The 21,128-nt window shown below is 30.8% G+C and overlaps 1 protein-coding gene across 3 annotated transcripts in view; it reads right to left on the bottom strand.

The window, feature by feature from the left end:
* LOC145297722 (transient receptor potential cation channel subfamily M member 3-like) overlaps positions 1-21,128 on the bottom strand; it is a 790,615-nt gene that overhangs the window by 212,534 nt on the left and 556,953 nt on the right. For all 3 annotated transcript variants that reach the window (XM_080143937.1, XM_080143936.1, XM_080143938.1), the window contains 3 exons: positions 18,086-18,209; positions 16,032-16,095; positions 416-540 (listed from right to left, as the gene is read on the bottom strand). In XM_080143937.1, coding sequence (XP_080000063.1) covers positions 416-540; positions 16,032-16,095; positions 18,086-18,209 — 313 coding nt within the window. The remainder of the gene's footprint in view (positions 1-415; positions 541-16,031; positions 16,096-18,085; positions 18,210-21,128) is intronic.

The following is a 21,128-nucleotide window of genomic DNA, read 5'->3' on the forward strand; positions in this document are numbered from 1 at the left end:
AAGAATAAGATGGTTTGAAAACACTTTTTAAAGATCGTGTCATATTATTGTACTTGATTCCTAAACTTTTTGTGTTTCGATCTCAGCTCGAGTATTTTTTTTTTTTTTTTTTTTTACTCACAAGAAGTGAACTGTTTAGAAAAACAATACTTGCATGCACATGTCTCCATTTCTTTCAGGTTTTTTTTTTTTTTTTTTTTTTAAAGGAATTTAACATTACATTTAATACCTATGGTATTTCTGTTTATAAAAAATTAATCTGCATTAATTAAAATATAATATGCATATTTTACGACCGGGCAACGCCAGGCGGCCTGCTAGTATGTAATAAAATCAATACAACAGGTTTACATTTATGTTAAGCTGAGAAAGAAAATATTGAAAACAAAAATTAAAATTAAAAAGTCATACTCACAGGCCACTCTTGACCATAAACAAAGATATGACTCCGAGCAATATCAACTCGATCCCAGGTCAAAGTGAGACTTAGTTGGTCAGGTGCACTGGAACTAGAGTCCCGGTTAGGGAATACCATCACAGCTACGGAAAAAAAAAACAAAAAAAAAAAACAGTGATAATATTGGTATTAAAAAAAATATATTAAACATTCAGAATAAATATTTGGCAATAGAGAAAATATACATTTGACAAGTATAAACAATTCAAAGGTAACAACACAGTACAAGACATTCAACAATCTAAATATATTCGTCATTGAAATAGCTTTTTGCATAAAATTAAACTGATGTAGTTCTAGAGTGGTTTGAGGTTTGGGAGGCCATGACAATGTGATGTACGGTTTTAATCTTTTTTTTCCTTTAAATTCAATTTTCACCCCAAACAAGGCACAGTGCCACTTTGAAGTAGGGGGATACTATCGGGGACATAATTTGCAAAGGCATTATGAAGAGAGAGGCTTCAAATGTAGTCTAAAGCAGGCCTTCCCAAACTTTTTCAGGCTAGCGGCCCCTTGGCTTCTAGAATAAACTACGAGCGTCCCTACCCCATAAAGACATGTCAGCTTTTTTTTTAAGTGAAAGCAACAATATTATGGTACATTTATTTGATCTTGACACACACCATTACTAATCACATATAACTTTTTTTTTTCAAATTAAAAATACTATTAAACACGCTTGTCAAAAATAATTTAACTAACCATTTTTTTTGTTTTTTTTTCACAATACTCTTAATTTACATGCGCCGTTTTTTAAATTGAAAAAACAAAAAACTTTGTAATTTTATATATAGATATTAACACACGCATATATCTTCTTGGCAGTACTTCGCAAATGAAGATTCTATGAAAGGGATTTTCCACGTCGACTGCAGGCACGCTTGTGGCTGACGATCCTGATATATATATATATATATAAAATGAAAATTACAATTGAATTTACCAACATGATCCAAGATGATAAAATTAAAGTAAATTATAAATATTAAAGAATTAATATTTATAAAATTATCTCAGCCAGATATAAAAGCTCGATAAAACCAAATAGGAAATAGAGCTTATAATATGAGCAAATAGTTAATAAAATATGTTTAAAAAAACACTTTGAAATGAGTTAAAAACATATTTAATTTGAAAAGGAAACACTAGATAAATGGATAGTCCTTAATCTGCGGAGTTTCAAAGAAATACTTTCCTTCTCATCAGAGGGTAGGAATTAGCAAAATGCGGGATCGGATTTTGCATGCAGAAGTATTTGATGAAACAACAAGTAAGTCAAGATCTTACTTGAAAACAAAAAAAAAGTGAAGCAGAGGGAATATGGTGAAGAAAAAGGTGATTACACACGAATGAATAGTCTGGTGGAAGATAAAGAATCCAGTGACGGTAAAATCCAAATGTAAAACTGCAAGAAAGTTAAAAGAATTTCCATTTGTACAAGTAAAATCCAAGGAAGTCCCGTAATTGGAAGAAGATGGTCCATAATAATCCAAAGGCAGAAATCCATGGAATAATTCACAAAAAATGTGTACAAGAAAAAAAAAAAAAAAGAAAAGATTCCAATAATATTAATAAACAAATGTACATAATATTAACACAAAGGATGAAAATAAATACTATATATTGTTTTTCCCCATATATATATATATATATATATGGGGAAAAGCAATAATGGAAAATAAAGTCACAAACAATATATATTATTTATTTTCATTCATTTGTGTTAATATTATGTACATTTATTTACTTTTCTATCTTCTGTTTTATGTATTATTTATTTAGTGTGAATTTTGTTTTGAGTCGAGTTATTTGTGGGAGTTTAAAAATATATCAAAGGGAGGTAATCGTGCATGCATGAATATGTCAGAGTGATATCCCTTTGCACAATCACTTGATTGTGCCTATTTACAATTACTCCCCACGGGACAGAGTTAGCAGGGTCGTTTTTGAACGTGGAGAAAAGGTACAAAAAAAAAAAAAAAAAATGTCTCAGTCGTGAAGGACTGCTCCTCCACCGAAAGAGAAGAAATGGAAGTGCAGCATCTGAAAAACAGATACTACACTGTGATCTTGACCAAAAGGCCAAGATTGTGGCGTGTTTATTATATTATATAGGCGTTAATTTGGATGTATTTTTAGATACTTTTATTTATTTATTAAAATATTTTTGTTTATTTTATATTTAAATATCTTTGTTTATAGAAGGAGGATGCTCGTATGCAATAATTATTACAAATGTAATTCAAGTTTTATATTTGCATATGTTTGCGTCATGTGTATTAATGGCTAATTAGATCGATTAAAATAAATTTAAAAAACATAACTAAACCCAAAAACTAAGAAAGCATTAGTTACTTGTACAGTTTAGTCAAGACATTAAAAATTGAAAATATCGAAAAGTTTAAATTGTACGTATCCGTTATGGAACGAAGTTCTCCGAGAGAGAAAAAAAAAAAAAAAACTTCATTTAATTTCATCAAGTAGTTTTTTTTTTTTTTTTTTTTTTTTTTTTTTTACAGCGAAAAGACAATTTTTTATGATACCGAACAAAAGGTTCGATTTTTAGGAAGAAAAGCTAGAATTAAAGATGGGGAGGGAGTGTCGGCACTTTAATTGGAGTTATCTCCGTGATGTTTCTAAACTCCAAACAAAAATTAAGAACAAATCGAAGATGTCTGCTTTCAACGCGCTCTCATAAAAACGTGTTTTTCCGCTGTAAACAAAAAAAAAAAAAAAAAAAAAAAAAATACTCGATCAAATTAAGTGATTTTTTTTTTTCGGAGATCTTCAGTTCAAAACGAATACGTACAATATAACCTTTTTTTCGATATTTTTATTTTTTAATGTCTGGATTAAACTGTGCAAGTACCAAGATTTAACATGTTTTTTGTTGGTAGGCGCTTTTGCATAACTCGTCATTAATTTAAAGAGGAATTACTCCATTTTACAAAGAGATCCGTTAATTTTTTTTTAATAGAACTTAGTGCTAAAACCAAGGAAGGCACATTCGAGTACTTAAATGAAAAAACAAAAAACAAGGTGACTTTTTTTTTTTTTAAATTAAAATAAAAATAAGACTGGAAACATAACAGAAAGAAAAGCTGCGATTACTAGGGACTGCCAAACGATTGTGAAGAATGGACCACATATTCCGTGACGTCAGATTTGTGTGTACTATACGAACTATGGAAAAGCAGTAGCGGCTTAATGATTTTTTCAAATCTTTGTTTATCTTCTTCAAACTGCAATTAATAATTAATCTTTGTTTTAATTTTGTTGGGTTTTAAGATTTACACAGTTTAATGATTAATAATATAAACATTATTAAATATGAAATACGGTTTTACTGTTTGTTCATTCGGTTACCTACGAGGTTCCATATTTTGTTCGGTAAAAAGAGACAAACAAAATATGAGGGGGATACAAAATATTTGTGCAATAATATTTTCAAATTGGTTTTAATCTGGCGATAAAATAGCTGACAAGAGTCATGTTTATATTACAACTTAATATTTAAAAAAAAAATTAAACACAATTAAAAATCTATGTTGTAACGGAACATTTTGAAATAATGGAATTTTAATCGTTTTAATCTTTTAAAAATTAATTAATGTTTACAAAGTTTATTTTTCTTGGAAATTCAACTGATTATAGTATATATTAATTCGAAAAAACGCTATCAAAAAAAAAAAAAAAAAAAAAAAAAAGTTTTTTTTTACATAGGCATCACCACATTATCAAGGCCAAGAGGCCACTCAAGGATAAGGGTTAAAGAGTGTACAGTAGAAATTGGACAATAGTAATGAAAATTCGGTAAATATGATAACTTATATGGAACGGCTCATCAAGAACTTATTTACGTTAGACTTGAACACAACCATATTGTAGTCAGCCGGAAAGCAGGAAAGCGGAAGACAATTCCACAGGCGTGCAGTTCTAAGAAAGAAGCTTTGTTCATGGAATCTACGTTTAGGTTTAGGCACAGATAAAGAGTGGGGGAAATTATTGATAGTGTTTACAGCTAGACGAGTGTTTCTTGCGAAAGTTAGGCGAGGGGGGATCATAGACTGAAGCTCAGTTTATATCAATTTTTTAATTGCAACTTCAAGGTAAATTTTTGTTCAATATGTGTATTTAAACTTTTAAAAAATAAATATTTTTTTTTACTTATTTGAACTCTTATGTTTCATAATAAATAAAAATTTCGATAGATTTAAATATTGTTCGAATTTCTAAAAAAATAAATATGGGGGGGGGAGAAACACGCACTAAAATATATTTCCCCTCGTATATTTTACGAAAACTGCATTTTATATATAATTTCATTCTAAAATGGATAAGTATCGAAAATTTCACGAAAATATTACGATTAGTTGATTTTTGCTAGATTTATTAAACACGGGTATGTTTTCACGATAGAAATGCTTACTACATTGGGAACGTTATATTAAAGCGCCAATTATGTAAACACGATTTTCGTCTCGCAATTTCATTATTTTCGTTCAATGAAAAAATTATTTTTTAATTGTTACTGGTTTATTTTGCCATTCTTTTAAATGGTACAAAAGTTATACTAATAATATTAATTTATAATAAAGTTACATCGTTTTACATATAGTGTGGGGTAATTCTGTGGTGACTTTTGGCAGTCCTTAGGGATTACATTCTTGTTTTGGTACTTCTACACTATCGCCGAAACTGGAGACGCCATTTTATTTCACGCACCTGCTGTAAAAATCCAAGGGAGAAATCACTATTTTAAACTATGGCCAAAGCATGAAATAAAAAAATAAAAAAATTAAACTATGGAAAAAACTATGAAAAAAAGTAAAGAAAGAAAGTGAAAGAGAACATATATCCATAATTGTTTAATTGGAAATGTTTCGATTTAATTTATGAAAATGGCGTCTCCAGTTTCGGCGATAAAGTGTAGAAGTACATTTTTTAATATAACAAACTTTATAGCCTTGATAAAAAATAAATGCAACAAACAATGAAATGCGACGGTAATTAGAGGAATTGGGAATGTATTAAAGAATGCTGCAACGAGACAATTTTTTTTTTAATTATAACAAACAAAAATAAAAAATCTTTACAAAAAACAAAGGAATGTTACTTTAAATAAAAATAACTTAAACTTTGGCACTTTTTTGAACACCTTCGTAAGAAAAAGGAACTCTTAGCCAAGTCAAATCCTTACACATATTTAAATAAATTATACACACACACACACAGTAGAATCCGGATATAAACGACTTCTACTATTTCTCCCCCCACTCGGGGGGAGGGGGGAAATCTCTTATATCCGGGTTACACTGTACATTAACACAGGCTCTAATTTGGGATCAAAGAAGATTTCACTTATATCCGTTTTTCGTGTTTGTTTTACTATACACAGATTCGAAAACGTTGTCAAAAAACAAATATATAACAAATAAGTCATCAAAGGCAAGATAAGTTACTTTTCTACCTAACTGAAAAAAAAAATATGCAAAATACTGTTAAAAACCTAACGAATATATGTCAACCTATGTTACGGTAACATAATAGTGAGCGAGTTTCTAACAGTATTTTGTCGAGTTTTTTTTTTATTTTTAACTCCTTTCCTCAAACTTATCCTGTCAAAGAGAGAGTCGGACACCATTTAAAATTTTCCAATACATCGGTAAACACTGTTTTTTCGAGCTGAATAAACATGTTACATTAAATAAAAACACTAAAAACATTCAGTTAGGTGAAAAAGTAACTTATCTTGCCTTTGATAACATTTGTTATATATTTGGTTTTTGACAACTTTTTCTAATCTGTGTACAGTAATACAAACCCCGTTTTTCTTATATTCGAGTCACTATATATATATATATATATATATATATATATATGCACATACAATTAAATCAATAGGTGCGTCAGAAACTGACCTTAAGAATGCGTGAAAAAAATATTGAATAATTCGATTCCATCTTTCCAAGCTTATAACTACTCAAAAAATGTAATTCAAACCCTAATTTTTTTTTTCTAATTAAAGGAGCAAGGACCAAAGTTTCATTTTAAAAAAACAACGTGTTTAAAAAAAAAGTTTTAAACTTCGGACTTTACAGGTAAATTTCTAAAAAACACTTTTTTGTTTTAAATTTGAGTATATTATTTATTGATCTTTTATCTTCAATTTGTGATATATAAAACTTTGGTGAGTAAATTAATTATTTACTTTTTAATAGACATTTAAAAATGGGGGGGGGCGTGAATTAAAAAAAAAAAAAAAAAGTTTGTCTAAAATATATCCGGTGTATTGGAAAGAGCATAAAATTTCACATTGACCCTGAAAATATCGTAAAAATTGAATCAATAGAAAAATTGAGAGATTTTTAAAGTTTAAAAATTGAAAAATACTTAACTCATAAAATTCAATTGATTTCATTAGTTTTTTTTTTGTTTTTTTTTTAATAAAAAATAATACTTCTATTACTTTTTATACAATTTTAATAGTTTATTTTGGTAGTATAATCCATAAAGAAAATAACCAACTCACTTTTAAAAGAGAAATTACGAGTTTTTTTTATATTTTATTCGCAGTTTCGTGCTAGGGGTGTCAAAAATTCCCCAAATTCTGATATACATATTAAATCAACACTTAGCTTTCGTTTCCTCTTTTCTTGCGATAGTTTTTTCGAAATTCTTCATTTTCAAAAACATTGGTAGTAGCGACACTTTTTTTTTTTTTTTTTTTTTAAGTACTGTCTTTCCTTTGGAGAGAGTTTTATTGACGTTTCTTGTTGAAAGAATTGCTTAGATCGACTAAGAAAAACGTCTGCTTAATTAATACAAACGCAGCAAAAAAAAAACAAAAAAAAAACAGTATTTTAACCAATAAAAAACGCCTTTTAATTCTTCGTAAAAATTAACATAAGCGGCAAATATTATATTTTATCATTTTAATTTACTTAAAATATTGAATGAATATATTTATTTTTAACAGGAAACAGTGAGGGGTGACTGAAGCGAGAGTTATAGACAGCATAGAAAACAATAGTTGATATTGATTTTTAATTTCTATGTACTAACATCTGCCAAATTGATATTTGCATTTATTTTTAAGTCAGTGGAAACAGCATAAGCGATAAGTGACATTGACCTTTATATTAACTGTTAGAATATTTTAGCTACACATGTGCATGCATGTTTCAGCTACGATCTTATTGAACGTCTAGCATCATAAGAAGATTATGAAAAGAGGAATGTTTTATCTTTTCATAATCTTCTGTATCAGCGGTCTGATGATGCTATACCTTGAATAAAGTTGAAGCTGAAACATGTTTAGTTGTTTTGTTTTACGGCACAGCAGCCCCCCCCCCTTTATTTATTTATTTAATGCCGGTAATTCAGAGAAAAGTTTGATAAAGTTTTACTTTCTTTCTACCTTAAACACTTACCTTTCAAATGACGACTTTTCTAGGTTTTCAGGTATGCTGAAAACAAATATCACATTTACATTTGGTGCAGACAAGTAGTTTTCTGTTTATCAAGACATTTTTCCAATGTATTACTTTATAAAAGTTAATGGTGTTCACCATTCTTAACATGTGACATGCATACATATTAGTACTTTTTAGTTGGGAAAAAACATGGCCTCCAGTAAAAACCACAATGGATTACATTGGATAATAAAGGCCTTAATATCGAGAAAACTACTTGTATGCACCAACTTTAAATGTGATATTCGTTTTCAACATACCCAAAAACTAATAGAAGTTGTCGATTCAACGGTGAATGCTGACGTGGAAAGAAAGTAAAAATAACACCATGTTTTTAATGATTCACCAGTAAATAAAGATATACGAAAACGTTTCAAGGTACGAAGAGACTTCATTCGCGATCGTACCAAACAGCAAAACTGAAAAAAAAAAAAAAATTATCTGGAAGAAGGAAAACGATAAGGATAAATAACTCCGTCATACTTAGTTATCTCCCTTGAGCGATAATTAGTCTCAATGCCGGCACTTAAAGTTCTTTACATTTTCAAATATTTATTCATGGGGTTTGGTTTGGTTTGGTCGTTGTCATTAAAATCGAAGAGAAATAGTTTGTCGTTTTTAACCGACAACTTGGTCGCTCTTTTTCTTCATTCCAAACAACATCAGTAATGTAGATACAACAAAATGGCGATCTCCAATAAGCTAGAACAACTGTAGAGTTTTTTTTTTGTTTTTTTTTTTATCTGACGAGAACAATAGTCCAAAATAACTAATGGTAACGCATCATCGCTGTAAACAACTGACTGTAAAAGAAAATTAAGGACACAATGGCATTCCGAACTTTAAATAGAATTCCTGTTTCTGAAACGCTGAAATGACACTTAAAATCTTAACCAACGCATTTTCTCCTCTCTCCCCAAAAGCACGTTGCCGGCTTTTCATTTATCCTTTAACTCTACAGGCAACATGCAAACGAGTTTATTCACGTATGCAAATCAGTCCCAACTATAACCTCCAAACATATCAGACAGAATACCAGACATTTTTTAATAATTTTTACATTCAGGTTACATTAGTTCCCATAAATGAAAGGAATACTTCACGTGATGCCTTCTCCATTGTTCGTTGCCTTACATGTCACGATTTCTTCTTTTGTATAGCGAAATATAATTTAAGAACAATTGCTACATCATATATAGATCCCCACTTTTAGAAAGTTAGGTGACGTGTATTTATATCATATTTACTTTTTCTCATAAACTACTGCGTCGATCTGCCTGAAATTTTGTATGGACCTTTGTTATGACAAGGTGCAGCAAACTAAGCATTATGGTATCCGTACAATGCACAGTTAGGGATTAGTAACGATTAGTCACCGCAATACCACATTTAGTCTAGAAAATTTATCGGAAACTACTGGGCTAATCTGGCTAAAATTTTGCATGGATCATTGTTATGATAAGGTGCAGCGAGCTAAATATTATGGTATCCGTTTCATGCATGATTAGGGATTAATATTTTCATGAAGTTAGGTATGTGTAAATGTTTATCTTCTTGTACATATAAGATTGACTTCTCCAGCTTATTAATCAATCATTAAAAAGTTTTCGTTCTTGTCCGGAATATCCGTTACATTAAAAAAAAGAAAAGAAAAAAGAAAAATCTACATAATGTATGTACCCATGATAGAACAAAATTATCATATTGCAAAAATCATATAAATTGATCAAGTAGTTTTATTTTAGCTAAGAATATCAAATTTTATGAGTCAGCAAAAAGGGACCCTCTGGCATCTCCATTTAAAAAAAAAAAAAGACATAACTCCACAATAATTCAAATTTGTGAGATCAGGCTTGTAATGCTTACGATTTCCCATTAATCGCTTAAAATCGTTTAAAAATGATTTTTTATACATAAAAATAAAACTACTAGATTGATTTATGATTTTTGGAAGATGATATTTTCATTATGTCACGGATATGTATATCAAAGATTTTTTTTTTAATATAGGGAGAATTTCAAACAACCGCTGAATTTTTGAACCCACCTAGGCACAAGGGCCTGTAATGTAGACTATTTAGTTTAATTTAGTTTTATACAAATGGTTAAAAAGAGAGGCGAAAACTTTTGTAAACATTCAGATACCTCCGATTTTTGTGAAAATTTAACAATAGGTGTTGGATATCAATTAATAAATATTTCCCAAATTTCAGTTTCTTTCCAGTACTTTAAAACGTTTTTAGGTACAAAAATATGGCCGTAATTGCTCATTTGAAAATTCAAATATATATCAGGATTTACTCAAACTAATTAACCGATCTTTACAAATTTGGTAACACAACTGCATAGTGTAAGGAGCCCAAATGTGGGCTATATTTAGTTTAATTTAGTTTCAACTGTAGGCGTAAAATGGTAATGCAAAATTTTGTGAAAATTTTAACGATATATACTAGACATCAATAAATAAATATTCTCCAAATATCAGCTTCTTTATACTATTTTAAAACGTTTCTAGGATCCTTCATTTTCGTCCAAACTGTAATTTTAAAATGCAAATATTTCAGATTTGCATTAAATTTGATCTCTAGTCATTAGACACCAATTAAGCAAGATTGCTTGAATTTCAATTTCAATTTCTTAAATTTTAGACATTTTCAAGAATTAAAATTATATAATGGATTTTGATTAAAACTGGAATACGGATTCACGAGATAAAGTTTAGTCTCGTTATATTATCGTTGTAGAAGGAAATATAAATTGGTGTAAAAATGTTCGCGGGAATTGATTTAAATAAGTGGACATAGAATGATGCAAAACTGTCAAACTCGGGGAATTAATTTCACTCACCCTGCAATGGATATTCTTCTAGTTTTGTATAAATACTAGCAGACCACCCGGCCATTGCTTGTAAAATACACTTAAATATGAAATTTTAATTCATGCAGATTTCATATTTATTATTATAGAGAAAATATTTTATTGATTATCGTATTGTATGCAATATATAGTGTTGATTTCAAAAAAATATTGTATGCAATATATAGTGTTGATTTCAAAAGTTGAAAAAATATGACCTGGGTGCCATCAGCTAGAATTACAACCAAAACATTTCGCTCACCAGCCTTATTTATTAATGTCTGAACTAAATCTATTCACATACAAAAACTTTTGAAAAATAATGTTGCTAAAAATATAAATGTATATTTTGTGCATGCATAGCAATAACACATTTAGTCGACTTATGCCTGCCAAGTTCAAATTGTTTTCAATTTTGACTTCTTAGCTATTTTTACTGGCTAAAAACAAAATTGAATTTGCTCCACAGGTCCAAAGCCTCTATATATCGTTTCAAATCTGTAGACAAAAAAATTGAGAGAGGAGTTTGGTGGAGACTATCCCTCACACAGAGAGACAAGGTTACTTCTATATATTTTTTTATATATTTTAAGGGGGGGGCTTTGCTCAGTCGTAAAATATGCTTAAATATGATATTTTAATTTGTTCAGATTTCATATATTATTATAGAGTCATGATTTAAAAAGTAAAAAAATATATATATATATATTTCGGTGCCATCAGAATCGAAACCGAAAGCAAAACTGTAGCATTCAAAGCTGGTGACGTTACCACTGTATCAATGGGACACACATATGAACTGATTAAAAATGAACTAAGATGAATGCACCAAATATAGAACAATATTTTTCAATTTTGACCCATTAAAAACTATTTTAACTGACTAAAGACCAATAAAAGAATGGTCTATGAAAAACCCAATCATTTGAGGCCCTTAGTGCCACTCTATGACTTTTAATTTCGTAAGAGATAGAGTTTGAAAATATGGAGACAAACAGACAGACATACAGAGTTTCATCAATTAGATCTATTTATACATGATGTTGCAGCAAAATTCGACACTTGATAAAAAATAAACAAAGAGCATGATTAAGCCCTCGACGTATGGGATCACCAACTATGCCCCTGTATCTTCCAGCCAAACTCTGATCATGCACGCAAGGCCCAAACAACTCAAGCATAGCTCCTCAACAATGTTACATTTTTTTCAATCTTGACCCCTTAACAATTATTTTTACCAGTTAAAACCAAATCGAATTTCTCCATAAGTCAAAATCCTCTACATATCAAGTTTCAATTCTGTAGAGAAGTTTGGTAGAGACCATTCCTCACAGACAGACAAGGTCACTGTTTAGATTTATGTAAACAGGATGTTGCAGCAAAATACAACACTTGATAAAAAAAAAAAAATTAACGAAATACAAGGAAGTACTGAAGTGTATGGTGAAGTCATTGACGGAGGAGATCACCATATGCCCCTGTGTCTTATGAATAAGACCAAAACACGTCGAGCATGGTTGCTCAAGAATGTTTTTCAACACTGGTCACCAGACTAGTGACCACCATTCTCTCCTGACTGCAACATCCTTAATAGCCAAGAAGAAGGCGACGACAACAACAGAGAAAAGAAGGTGAGAACATCGGCTGCCACCTCACTACTGTAACTACAGGAATTCAATCAGCTGATTCTGCCGATGAAGTGGTCACACTGCAGATATTCAAAAAAACACCTCGACTACATTAGAAGAACAGGATGATAAATATGTGTTCAGGAAGTTGGAACATGGAAAGAAGTCTGAAATGACACGTAGTTAAAAAAAAAAAGTCATTCCTTATGTCAGTTAACTTGATGGTGTTCAATTGCAGATTTTCAAAGCTTCGGTTTTGTATACCGAGGGGGAGGGGCTGTGATGCAACTATACCATGCTGAAAAATAATGAAATAAAACGTCAAGAGACTTGAGAGTCTTTTATTTTATGTTGTACATAATTGCAGCTACCAGGTGAGAGAGAAGAGCTGGAAACTTTGGTTGCCACATCACCACTGCAACTACAGAAATTCGACCAGTGGGTACTGCAAACAAAGTAGACACACTGTGGGTATTGAAGAACACCATAGCTATATTAAATTCTGGTAATACAATCTGCTGTAAGCAAAGCGCTTAACCCAAATGTATAAATGAATGCAATGCTTTGATTTTTTTATTTTATTTTATGTTGTACATAATTGCAGTTACCAAGCAAGAGAGAAGAGCTGAAAACTTTGGCTGACACATCACCACTATGACTACAGAAATTCGACTGGCCAATTCAATCTACAAAGTGGACCAACTGAGAGGACTGAACAATATCACAGCTATTTTACAATTGTATACTGTACCAACATTGACTTAATGAATTTGCTCATGCCTGGAGTATTGTTGCCACATCTGGAAATTTCTTCAGAAGTGTCCATCAACTATTATAATCATGTAAAATCTATATCTATCTATAAAAGTGAGAATGTGTGTGTGTGTGTGTGTGTGTGTGGACACTTCTCAACCTATATACTCAATGATTTTTGTATCTACACAGTTGAAATTTGTATATAGGGTATTCAGACATGTTGAAAACTTTTTAATCAGTTTTAATTCAGAAAAAAGGGATTGCTAAGGGATCAAACTTGAAAAATTGGTACGTGGGGATCATTGTATTTTTATCTGTTTGTCAACTGTTTCACGAATGCCCATGTGTGAATGGTTCACTAGCAGTGTCAGAAACCGATCTTAATGTATGAAAAAATTGAATGATTCGACCTCCTATTTTTACAAGCTTATTGAAAAATGTAATTCAAACCCTAATTTATTTTTCAATTAAAGGAGCAAAGACCAAATTTTTAAAAATAATAACAGGTTTAATAGAAAATTATGTAATATTTGTTTTTTTTTAAATCAGTTTTCTTTAAAAAAAGATTAGAAAAAAAATCAACGAAATTTTACTTACTTTGGTTATAAAAAATCGATATAAATTCGAAAAAATCACTTGCCTATAAAAAATAGTATTGAATGTTTAGTTCCATTCTTCATTGTTCAGAATTTATCCATATTTATATTTTAAAATCCATTTATTTTTTAAATAAAAGAATTTTTTAAACAACTGTTTGAAAAAAGCACGATGACGCAAGCATTTTTACGTCTTTATCGAAAAACCGGAAGTAGTGTTTGTTCTTGTTTTGAACTATGGATGGACAGAAGGCTGTAAAAACCACATGTTCGCGTTAGCTGTGTAGCCTTGTGCCTGAAGAAATAAGTTTTCCCATAGTTTAAAAATAGTCAAATTTAAGATTTTGCCTTTAAAAAAAAAGAAAAAAAAAAAACACACGAGGAATTTTTTTTTTCTTTTCTTAAAGAAATACATAAATTTTTGATTTATTATATTTTCATTCTTCTTTATCAAGTGAAATTGTTTTTTTTTAAATATCTAAAAAAAGAAAATATTGAATGAAATAGAAAAAATTGTCGTCATCGTCCATTACTTATTGAACAATATAAGCAGAACAAAGGTTTCCAATTAAAAAAGAAAAAATCAACGTGGTTTAAAAATAAAAAAAAAGGTTTTACACTTTGGACTTTACAGGTAAATTTCCAAAAAACACTTTTTTTTTGTTTTAAATTACAATATATTATTTATTGATCTTTTATCTTCAATTTGTGATATATAAAACTTTGGTACGTAAATTAATTATTAAAATTTTAATAGACATTTCAAAATGGGGGGGGGGGATTAAAAAAAACAAAACGTTTGTCTAAAATATTATATTCAATTTATTGGAAAGAGCATAAAATTTCACATTGACACTGAAAATATTGTAAAAATTTAACCAATAGAAAAATTTTGAGAGATTTTTAAAGTTTAAAAATTGAAAAAAAATTAACCCGTAAAATTCAATTGATTTCATTACGTAAATAAAATGGCTGCATGAAGGCGCACCGGCACTTTGTAAACACTTTTTTTTTTTTTTAAATAAAAAATATTATTTCTATTATTTTTTAAAAAACTTTACTAGTTTATTTTGGAAGTATATTCCATAAAGAAAATAAACAACCCACTTTAAAAAGAGAAATTACGAGTTTTTTTTTTTTTAATATTTTATTCGCAGTTTCGTGTTAGGGGTGTCAAAAATTCCCCCAAAATTCCGATACACCTACCAGTTAACATGACAGATTCCTTATGTTAAAAATAAGTAGGTTTGAAAACACTTTTTAAGCTGGCCTAATGGTTATCGTATTTGACTCCGTCTTTAGGTTTTAGTTTCAATCTCAGCTAGAATATTTTTTTTTTTACTTACAAGAAGTGAACTGTTTAGAAAAAACATAATACTTGCATGCAGTGCGCATATCTCAGTTTCTGTATGAATTAAAATATAATGTCTATGCATATTCTACGACCAGGCAATGCAAAGCGACCTGCTAGTATCGTATAAAATGCTGCAAAAATAACGATATTCAATTTTTTTTACAAGTGAGTAAAAATCAAACCACATAAACAAACCATAAAAGCAAACAGTAAGGGAGACATTGAAGCAGTGTTCTTTCTTGATTATAATAATTGTGGTCAGACCCAATTATAGATTATCGTTGCCAAATCTGTGCCGGTGCTCTTAGACAGAATGCAATAAAGCGTCTCTAACCTAATGGGTGCTACACTGATCACCACGCTGCAAACCCCTGTCACATTGCTTGTGACATCCCAGTGCTTCTTTTACAAATATTTCAACAGAATGTGCTCCAATGAACTTACTGCATTTTTGCCCCCTCAATGTAAATAGCCACCAACTAACCAGACAAATGTCAAAATCCCAACCCTTTTACTGCAAATGCTGGTAAACCTACTTTAATAGCTTGTTTCCTTGGATTTTTTTTTTTTTTTTTTTTTTTTTACATAGGCATCACCACATTATCAAGGCCAAGGGGCCACTCAAGGATAAGGGTTAAAGAGTGTACAGTGGATTGCTTGCCTTTGGAATTCTCTTCCTGTTACCTGTTTCCTTTGACCACCAATATGCAGAAACCTAAATGCAATGTGAACAAACATCTTACTGAAAAAGCTTCCCACTTAGGATGTCCCCTATAACCTTTAATCACAGTAGCCATTCATGGGTCAGTGGCAACATGCTATGTTTGTGGTGAAAAAAAAAAAAGAAAAAAAAGAAAAAAGGGGCGTGTTAAACACATGCGATAATGACCACTTTATTTTCATACGCACCTTTCAATAATGCAGTAAGAATTGCTAAATCCAGATCAATATCTCCCATCCTAAAAACCGTTATCTGAAATGGAAAAAAAAAAAAAAAAAATTTTTAATAAAATTAAATAAAATATCAAAGTGAAATAAAATGTGAGGATATTTGGCATTGGAAGACCTGTGGAGTGTCTAACTGACATTGAGGATATCAATGTATATTGCCTATAAATTTGGCTTTATAGTGAAGGTAAAAAATGAAGCACATTGAACAGATGTGCATGGATAATGGTGGTAACCTTCTGTTTAATTAAACAATGGTGTTCTACATCGAGCCCACTCTGGCTATAAAGTCAAAACTAGAGTTGCATCTTCAGTTGCAGGACTGAACACGTGATAAGGAGACCTAGGTTTGCACAATTAACAGGGTTCCCCTCTTGGCATTGCCAGCAAAGTCCTAGTGAAAGGCAAGCCAAAACGGTCAGAGCCAGCACAGCTGCAGAGATTGTCAGAAAGGTGTCGCAGTGCTTCACCTTCTCTGCCTATCAGGACTCCAAACCAGATTTTTTGTTTACACGTTTAGTCTTTGTCTTTACAAGGCATCCATGAGGCAGCGGAGCTACTTGTCCATAGCTGGTGAAAATTTGAAAATATTTTCAATTCAATATGGCACGTTCATTGGCCAGGTTTTCCTTCCATCATCACACTGTGCACACATGGTTGATAGACTTTTTCTTGATCGACAGCAGTAATGCTTTGTTGCTTATGGTGTTATATATCTGAGAGTATAGTTGTAAAAATATTTGTTAAAATGTATTTGTTATGATGGTTTGATTTGGTTGTTTTATAGTGGATTTTATCATTTTTGTTCCCTGCCCTGCAGAACATGAATGAGTTTTGCAATGGGAGAGGGAAAAGGGTTACAGTATTAATGTTTGGTACATTTTAAGTTAGGAAATAAGTCAGAAAGTAGGGAAGATAGAAAGAGAAAGAAAAATGGGAAGGAAAAGTGGGGGAAAAGGGTTACAGTGTTAATGTTTGGCACATTTTAATTAGGAAACCAGTCAAGAAGCGGGAAAGATAGAAAGAGGAAATGGGAAGAAAGAAAAAGGCGAACAAGGTGGGCTGTTGTTTTTGTTTTGGGTTTTTGAGAACATAATTAAGTTTTGCAAAAGGAAGTAAAAACAAAAGGCATTAATGTTAGGTATATTTCGTTTTAGGAAGCCAATATCTTCAGACAGCCGAGTGGGGGAGGCTTCGTCAACAATAGAAACAAACGAACAACCATTTATCCGTATGAAGAAGTTAGGGACGTCTAGTTTTAAAGGTGGAAGTCGTAGTGATTGGCTTGTCGATTCAAGATGATCTTAACACTGTCTACAAATCCAACCATCATTATCGCAATAGACACAGGGTTTTTTGCTTACATAATTTTGCATGCATTGATTTTCTAATTTCATATTTCCGAATGAGCTAGAATCATTCTCATTGGCCTAAAGTTGTTCTTTATTAGTATGGAGCTTTGGTTTGGATTACATTCTGCAGAGAGAGTTAAAGTCTTTTGCCACCATAGACCAACCATTCATCTTCCCCAACAAGTAATTTCTTCTCTGGTTCTCGCCACATGGTGCATTTTCTTCTTCCCCCCCCCTTTCTTTCCTGTGACGTCACCTTGCACACTGGCTCGGTCATTTGTATATGTGTTATGCTGCTCCTGCTAACGCTAGCAGCTCTGTTACATATGTTCTAGGCAGAGATCTTAAATAAGTCACAGGGTCAACCTTGCATGGAAATGAGCTAGAGTTTATTCACACAGGAAGTGATAGAAAATGGAAAAACGTCAGATATACGGTTGAGAGAGTAGCAGCTGCCAATCTGAAAGTCTCTCTGGAAGACTCGATATGAAAAGATGGTTTGGTAAAGAGTGAAAATAATTAAGCGTGAATTTAGGTAACTGACTCTTTATCCCTGCCTCTCCATCTTGCAGCTCAATAAACATTGTTGCATTGCTAGGCAGATAGTAATGGAAGGTATGAATTTGAGTTCAATTAATGTATTGGCATGGAACAAATACTTACCAATTCTTTTTTCTTGACGCACAGCATGAGTTCTATGAAGAGTTTTTCGGCTTGCACTTGTGTGTATTGGAATGTCTTTTGTATTGTTAAAATCAGTTGGTCATGGATACCTTCAACCATATCGCTAGAAATAAAACAAGGAAATAATTTTTCAACAAATCACATTATCTTTATATATATATATATATATATATATATATATATATATATATATATACACTAGCAGACCGCCTGGCATTGCCCAATCAGAAAATACACTTAAATATGATACTTAATATAATATATATATATATATATATATACACACCAGCAGGCCGCCTGGCATTGCCCGGTCGGAAAATACACTTAAATATGATACTTAATATATAGGGTATTCAAAGCCATGTGAAACTTTATATTAGGGAAAATCGGTACAAAATCGTGAATGTAAAAAAAAAAAAAGGAATTTGTCAGGTGACGGTCGAATGACTGCATTACGAATATGCATGCGTGACATAATAGCTATCGGCTTGACATAATAGCTATTGGTTCATGTTTTAATTTTTAACCTTGCAGCAAACATGTCTTCATAGCTCAGGCATTAACGTCAATGGAAAAAGTAAATCATAAGCTAAACATTTTGGTTTCGATTCTCAGTGGTGGCGCACAAGTCATTTTTTTTTTATTAACTTTTTAAATCATTACTATATACGTTTGGGTACAATATAATATAATATTAAATACGAAATCTGTATTAATCAAACATCATATTTAAGCATATTTTATGACCAGGCAATGTCGAGTGGCCTGCTAGTATATATATAGTATATATACATTTTCCTTCGCAATAACTCTGTCAATTTTAAGTCTACAGACTCGAACTTTGCTATACAGGGTACTGAGATTCGGGAAAATCTTTGTAATCTGTTTCTGGCCAGAAATTTGGCTGTTAAGGGGTCAAAGTTTAATGATTTGAAACTCCTCCGCCAATTTTGAGTCCAAACACTTGAAATTTTAGATATAGTTTCCTTGGATATGGATCTAATTTAATAACTCGATTTTAGCCCAAAACAATAAATGTTAAGGGGTCATAATAGGGATCAAAGTTAAAAATATTGACCGCTTTTGTTTTTTTTTGCTCAACATACACCTCCAAACACCCGGGCAACGCCGGGCTGAAATGCTAGTACGTATATATTTTTGTTTAACAAATTTTGCCTACCAAACTCCTCCCAGAGTTTTTGGTCTACAGACATGAAATTTCATATATAAGGTATTTGAATCCATGCAGAACTTTATATTTGGGTTTTACCAGGGAAAAATCAGTGCAAAAGTGTGAAAATTAAAAAAAAGAAATTTGCCAGGTGATGGTTGAACGCCAGCATTATGAATGCATAATGTAGTAGCTATTGGCTCATGTTTTAATTTTTAGCCCTGCATTAGAAATGTCTTCATGGCCCAGTCATTAACAACAGAGGCAAAAATAAATCATGGGCTGAACATTTTGGTTTCGATTCTCGGTGATGGCGCACGAGTCTTTTTTTTTTTACTTTTTAAATCATTATTATATATTGCGTCCAATAGCTATATATCTAGAAAAGCGAAAACGTCTGTCTGTCTGTGTACACTGCCCTACCATACATATTCACACTTTTTTATATATACATATGCACATAAAATTATGAACAGTGCATAGGGCCCGAGCAAAGCCAGGTGGAACTGCTAGTATATATATATAAAAGAAAAGGAGTTAAGATTTTGCAAATTATAATTTACATTTATTATTCCCATGAGGGATACAAAATAAAGATAATTATTTCCTTATTCTATGGAGTTTGAAGGAATGGCTCTTCTCCTCTGAAGAAAAACAGTTAGCAAAATAAATTTTACATAGTCTAGTTATAATTTGGCTGGTTAGCACAAAAATGGAAAGCTTCAAAGTCTGAGAGAAATAATATCCTAAAGATTATATAAATGTATATACAGATCGGTAAAGAATATTCAACTTGAAGTCTACTTATGAAGATGTATTTAAACAGTAAAAGCATCCAAACAGTGCTAGGAAAAGAGAATTCTTTGACACTCCATGGATTAAGGAAATAATTATCTTTACTTTGTATCCATTCTTTGAATAATAGATGTTGCTAATTGTAATTTGCAAAATTATAACTTTCTTTCATATACCAATGCTCTATTGCAAATATTGAGCATTTTACTCTGAATAGGATTTTCCTTTTTTAATAGTATTAATATTTATATATTTACTTTAATATCTTACATTTTAAACTACATATATATATATATATATATATATATATATATATGTGTGTGTGTGTGTGTGTGTGTGTGTGTGTAAACCTATAAATCTTGTGTGTGTATATATATATATATATATATATATATATATATATATTTCATAGAGAGAAATCATAAAATCATAAAATCAAATTAATATGTACGATCATTTCAGAAACAATATCCCTTTATTCACTCAATATTTATAAATAAAACCAGTAAGAAATAAAGTAAAATATTTCTGGATATTGTCTCCTCGTCAGCATAAATTGAGGGAGGGGGGCACCAAATTTTAATTAGCTTATTGAAATAAATATAGTTTAAATATATATATATATATATATATATATATATGATTTAGATTTTTTTAAAATATGGTCATAAATACCAATGATTTCTTTTAAATTAAAAAAAAATATCCTTATCAATGAAGCTTTGCGCACTGAGAAGCCTCCTTACAGATTAAAAAAAAAACAACATAGAATCACTCCCTCACAAATGTTCAACTATATTTATTTCAATAAGCTAATTAAAATTTGGTGCCCCCCTCCCTCAATTTATGCTGACGAGGAGACAATATCCAGAAATATTTTACTTTATTTCTCACTGGTTTTATTTATAAATATTGAGTGAATAAAGGAATATTGTTTCTGAAATGATCGTACATATTAATTTGATTTTATGATTTTATGATTTCCCTCTATGAAAACTTGATTAGAAATTTCACAATTATTAATCTTTCACCCTTTCAATTCATATATATATATAT

The sequence above is a fragment of the Euprymna scolopes genome, chromosome 18 (assembly GCF_053919585.1).
Source record: "Euprymna scolopes isolate OS-2025 chromosome 18, ASM5391958v1, whole genome shotgun sequence".
In the NCBI taxonomy this organism is placed as follows: domain Eukaryota; kingdom Metazoa; phylum Mollusca; class Cephalopoda; order Sepiida; family Sepiolidae; genus Euprymna; species Euprymna scolopes.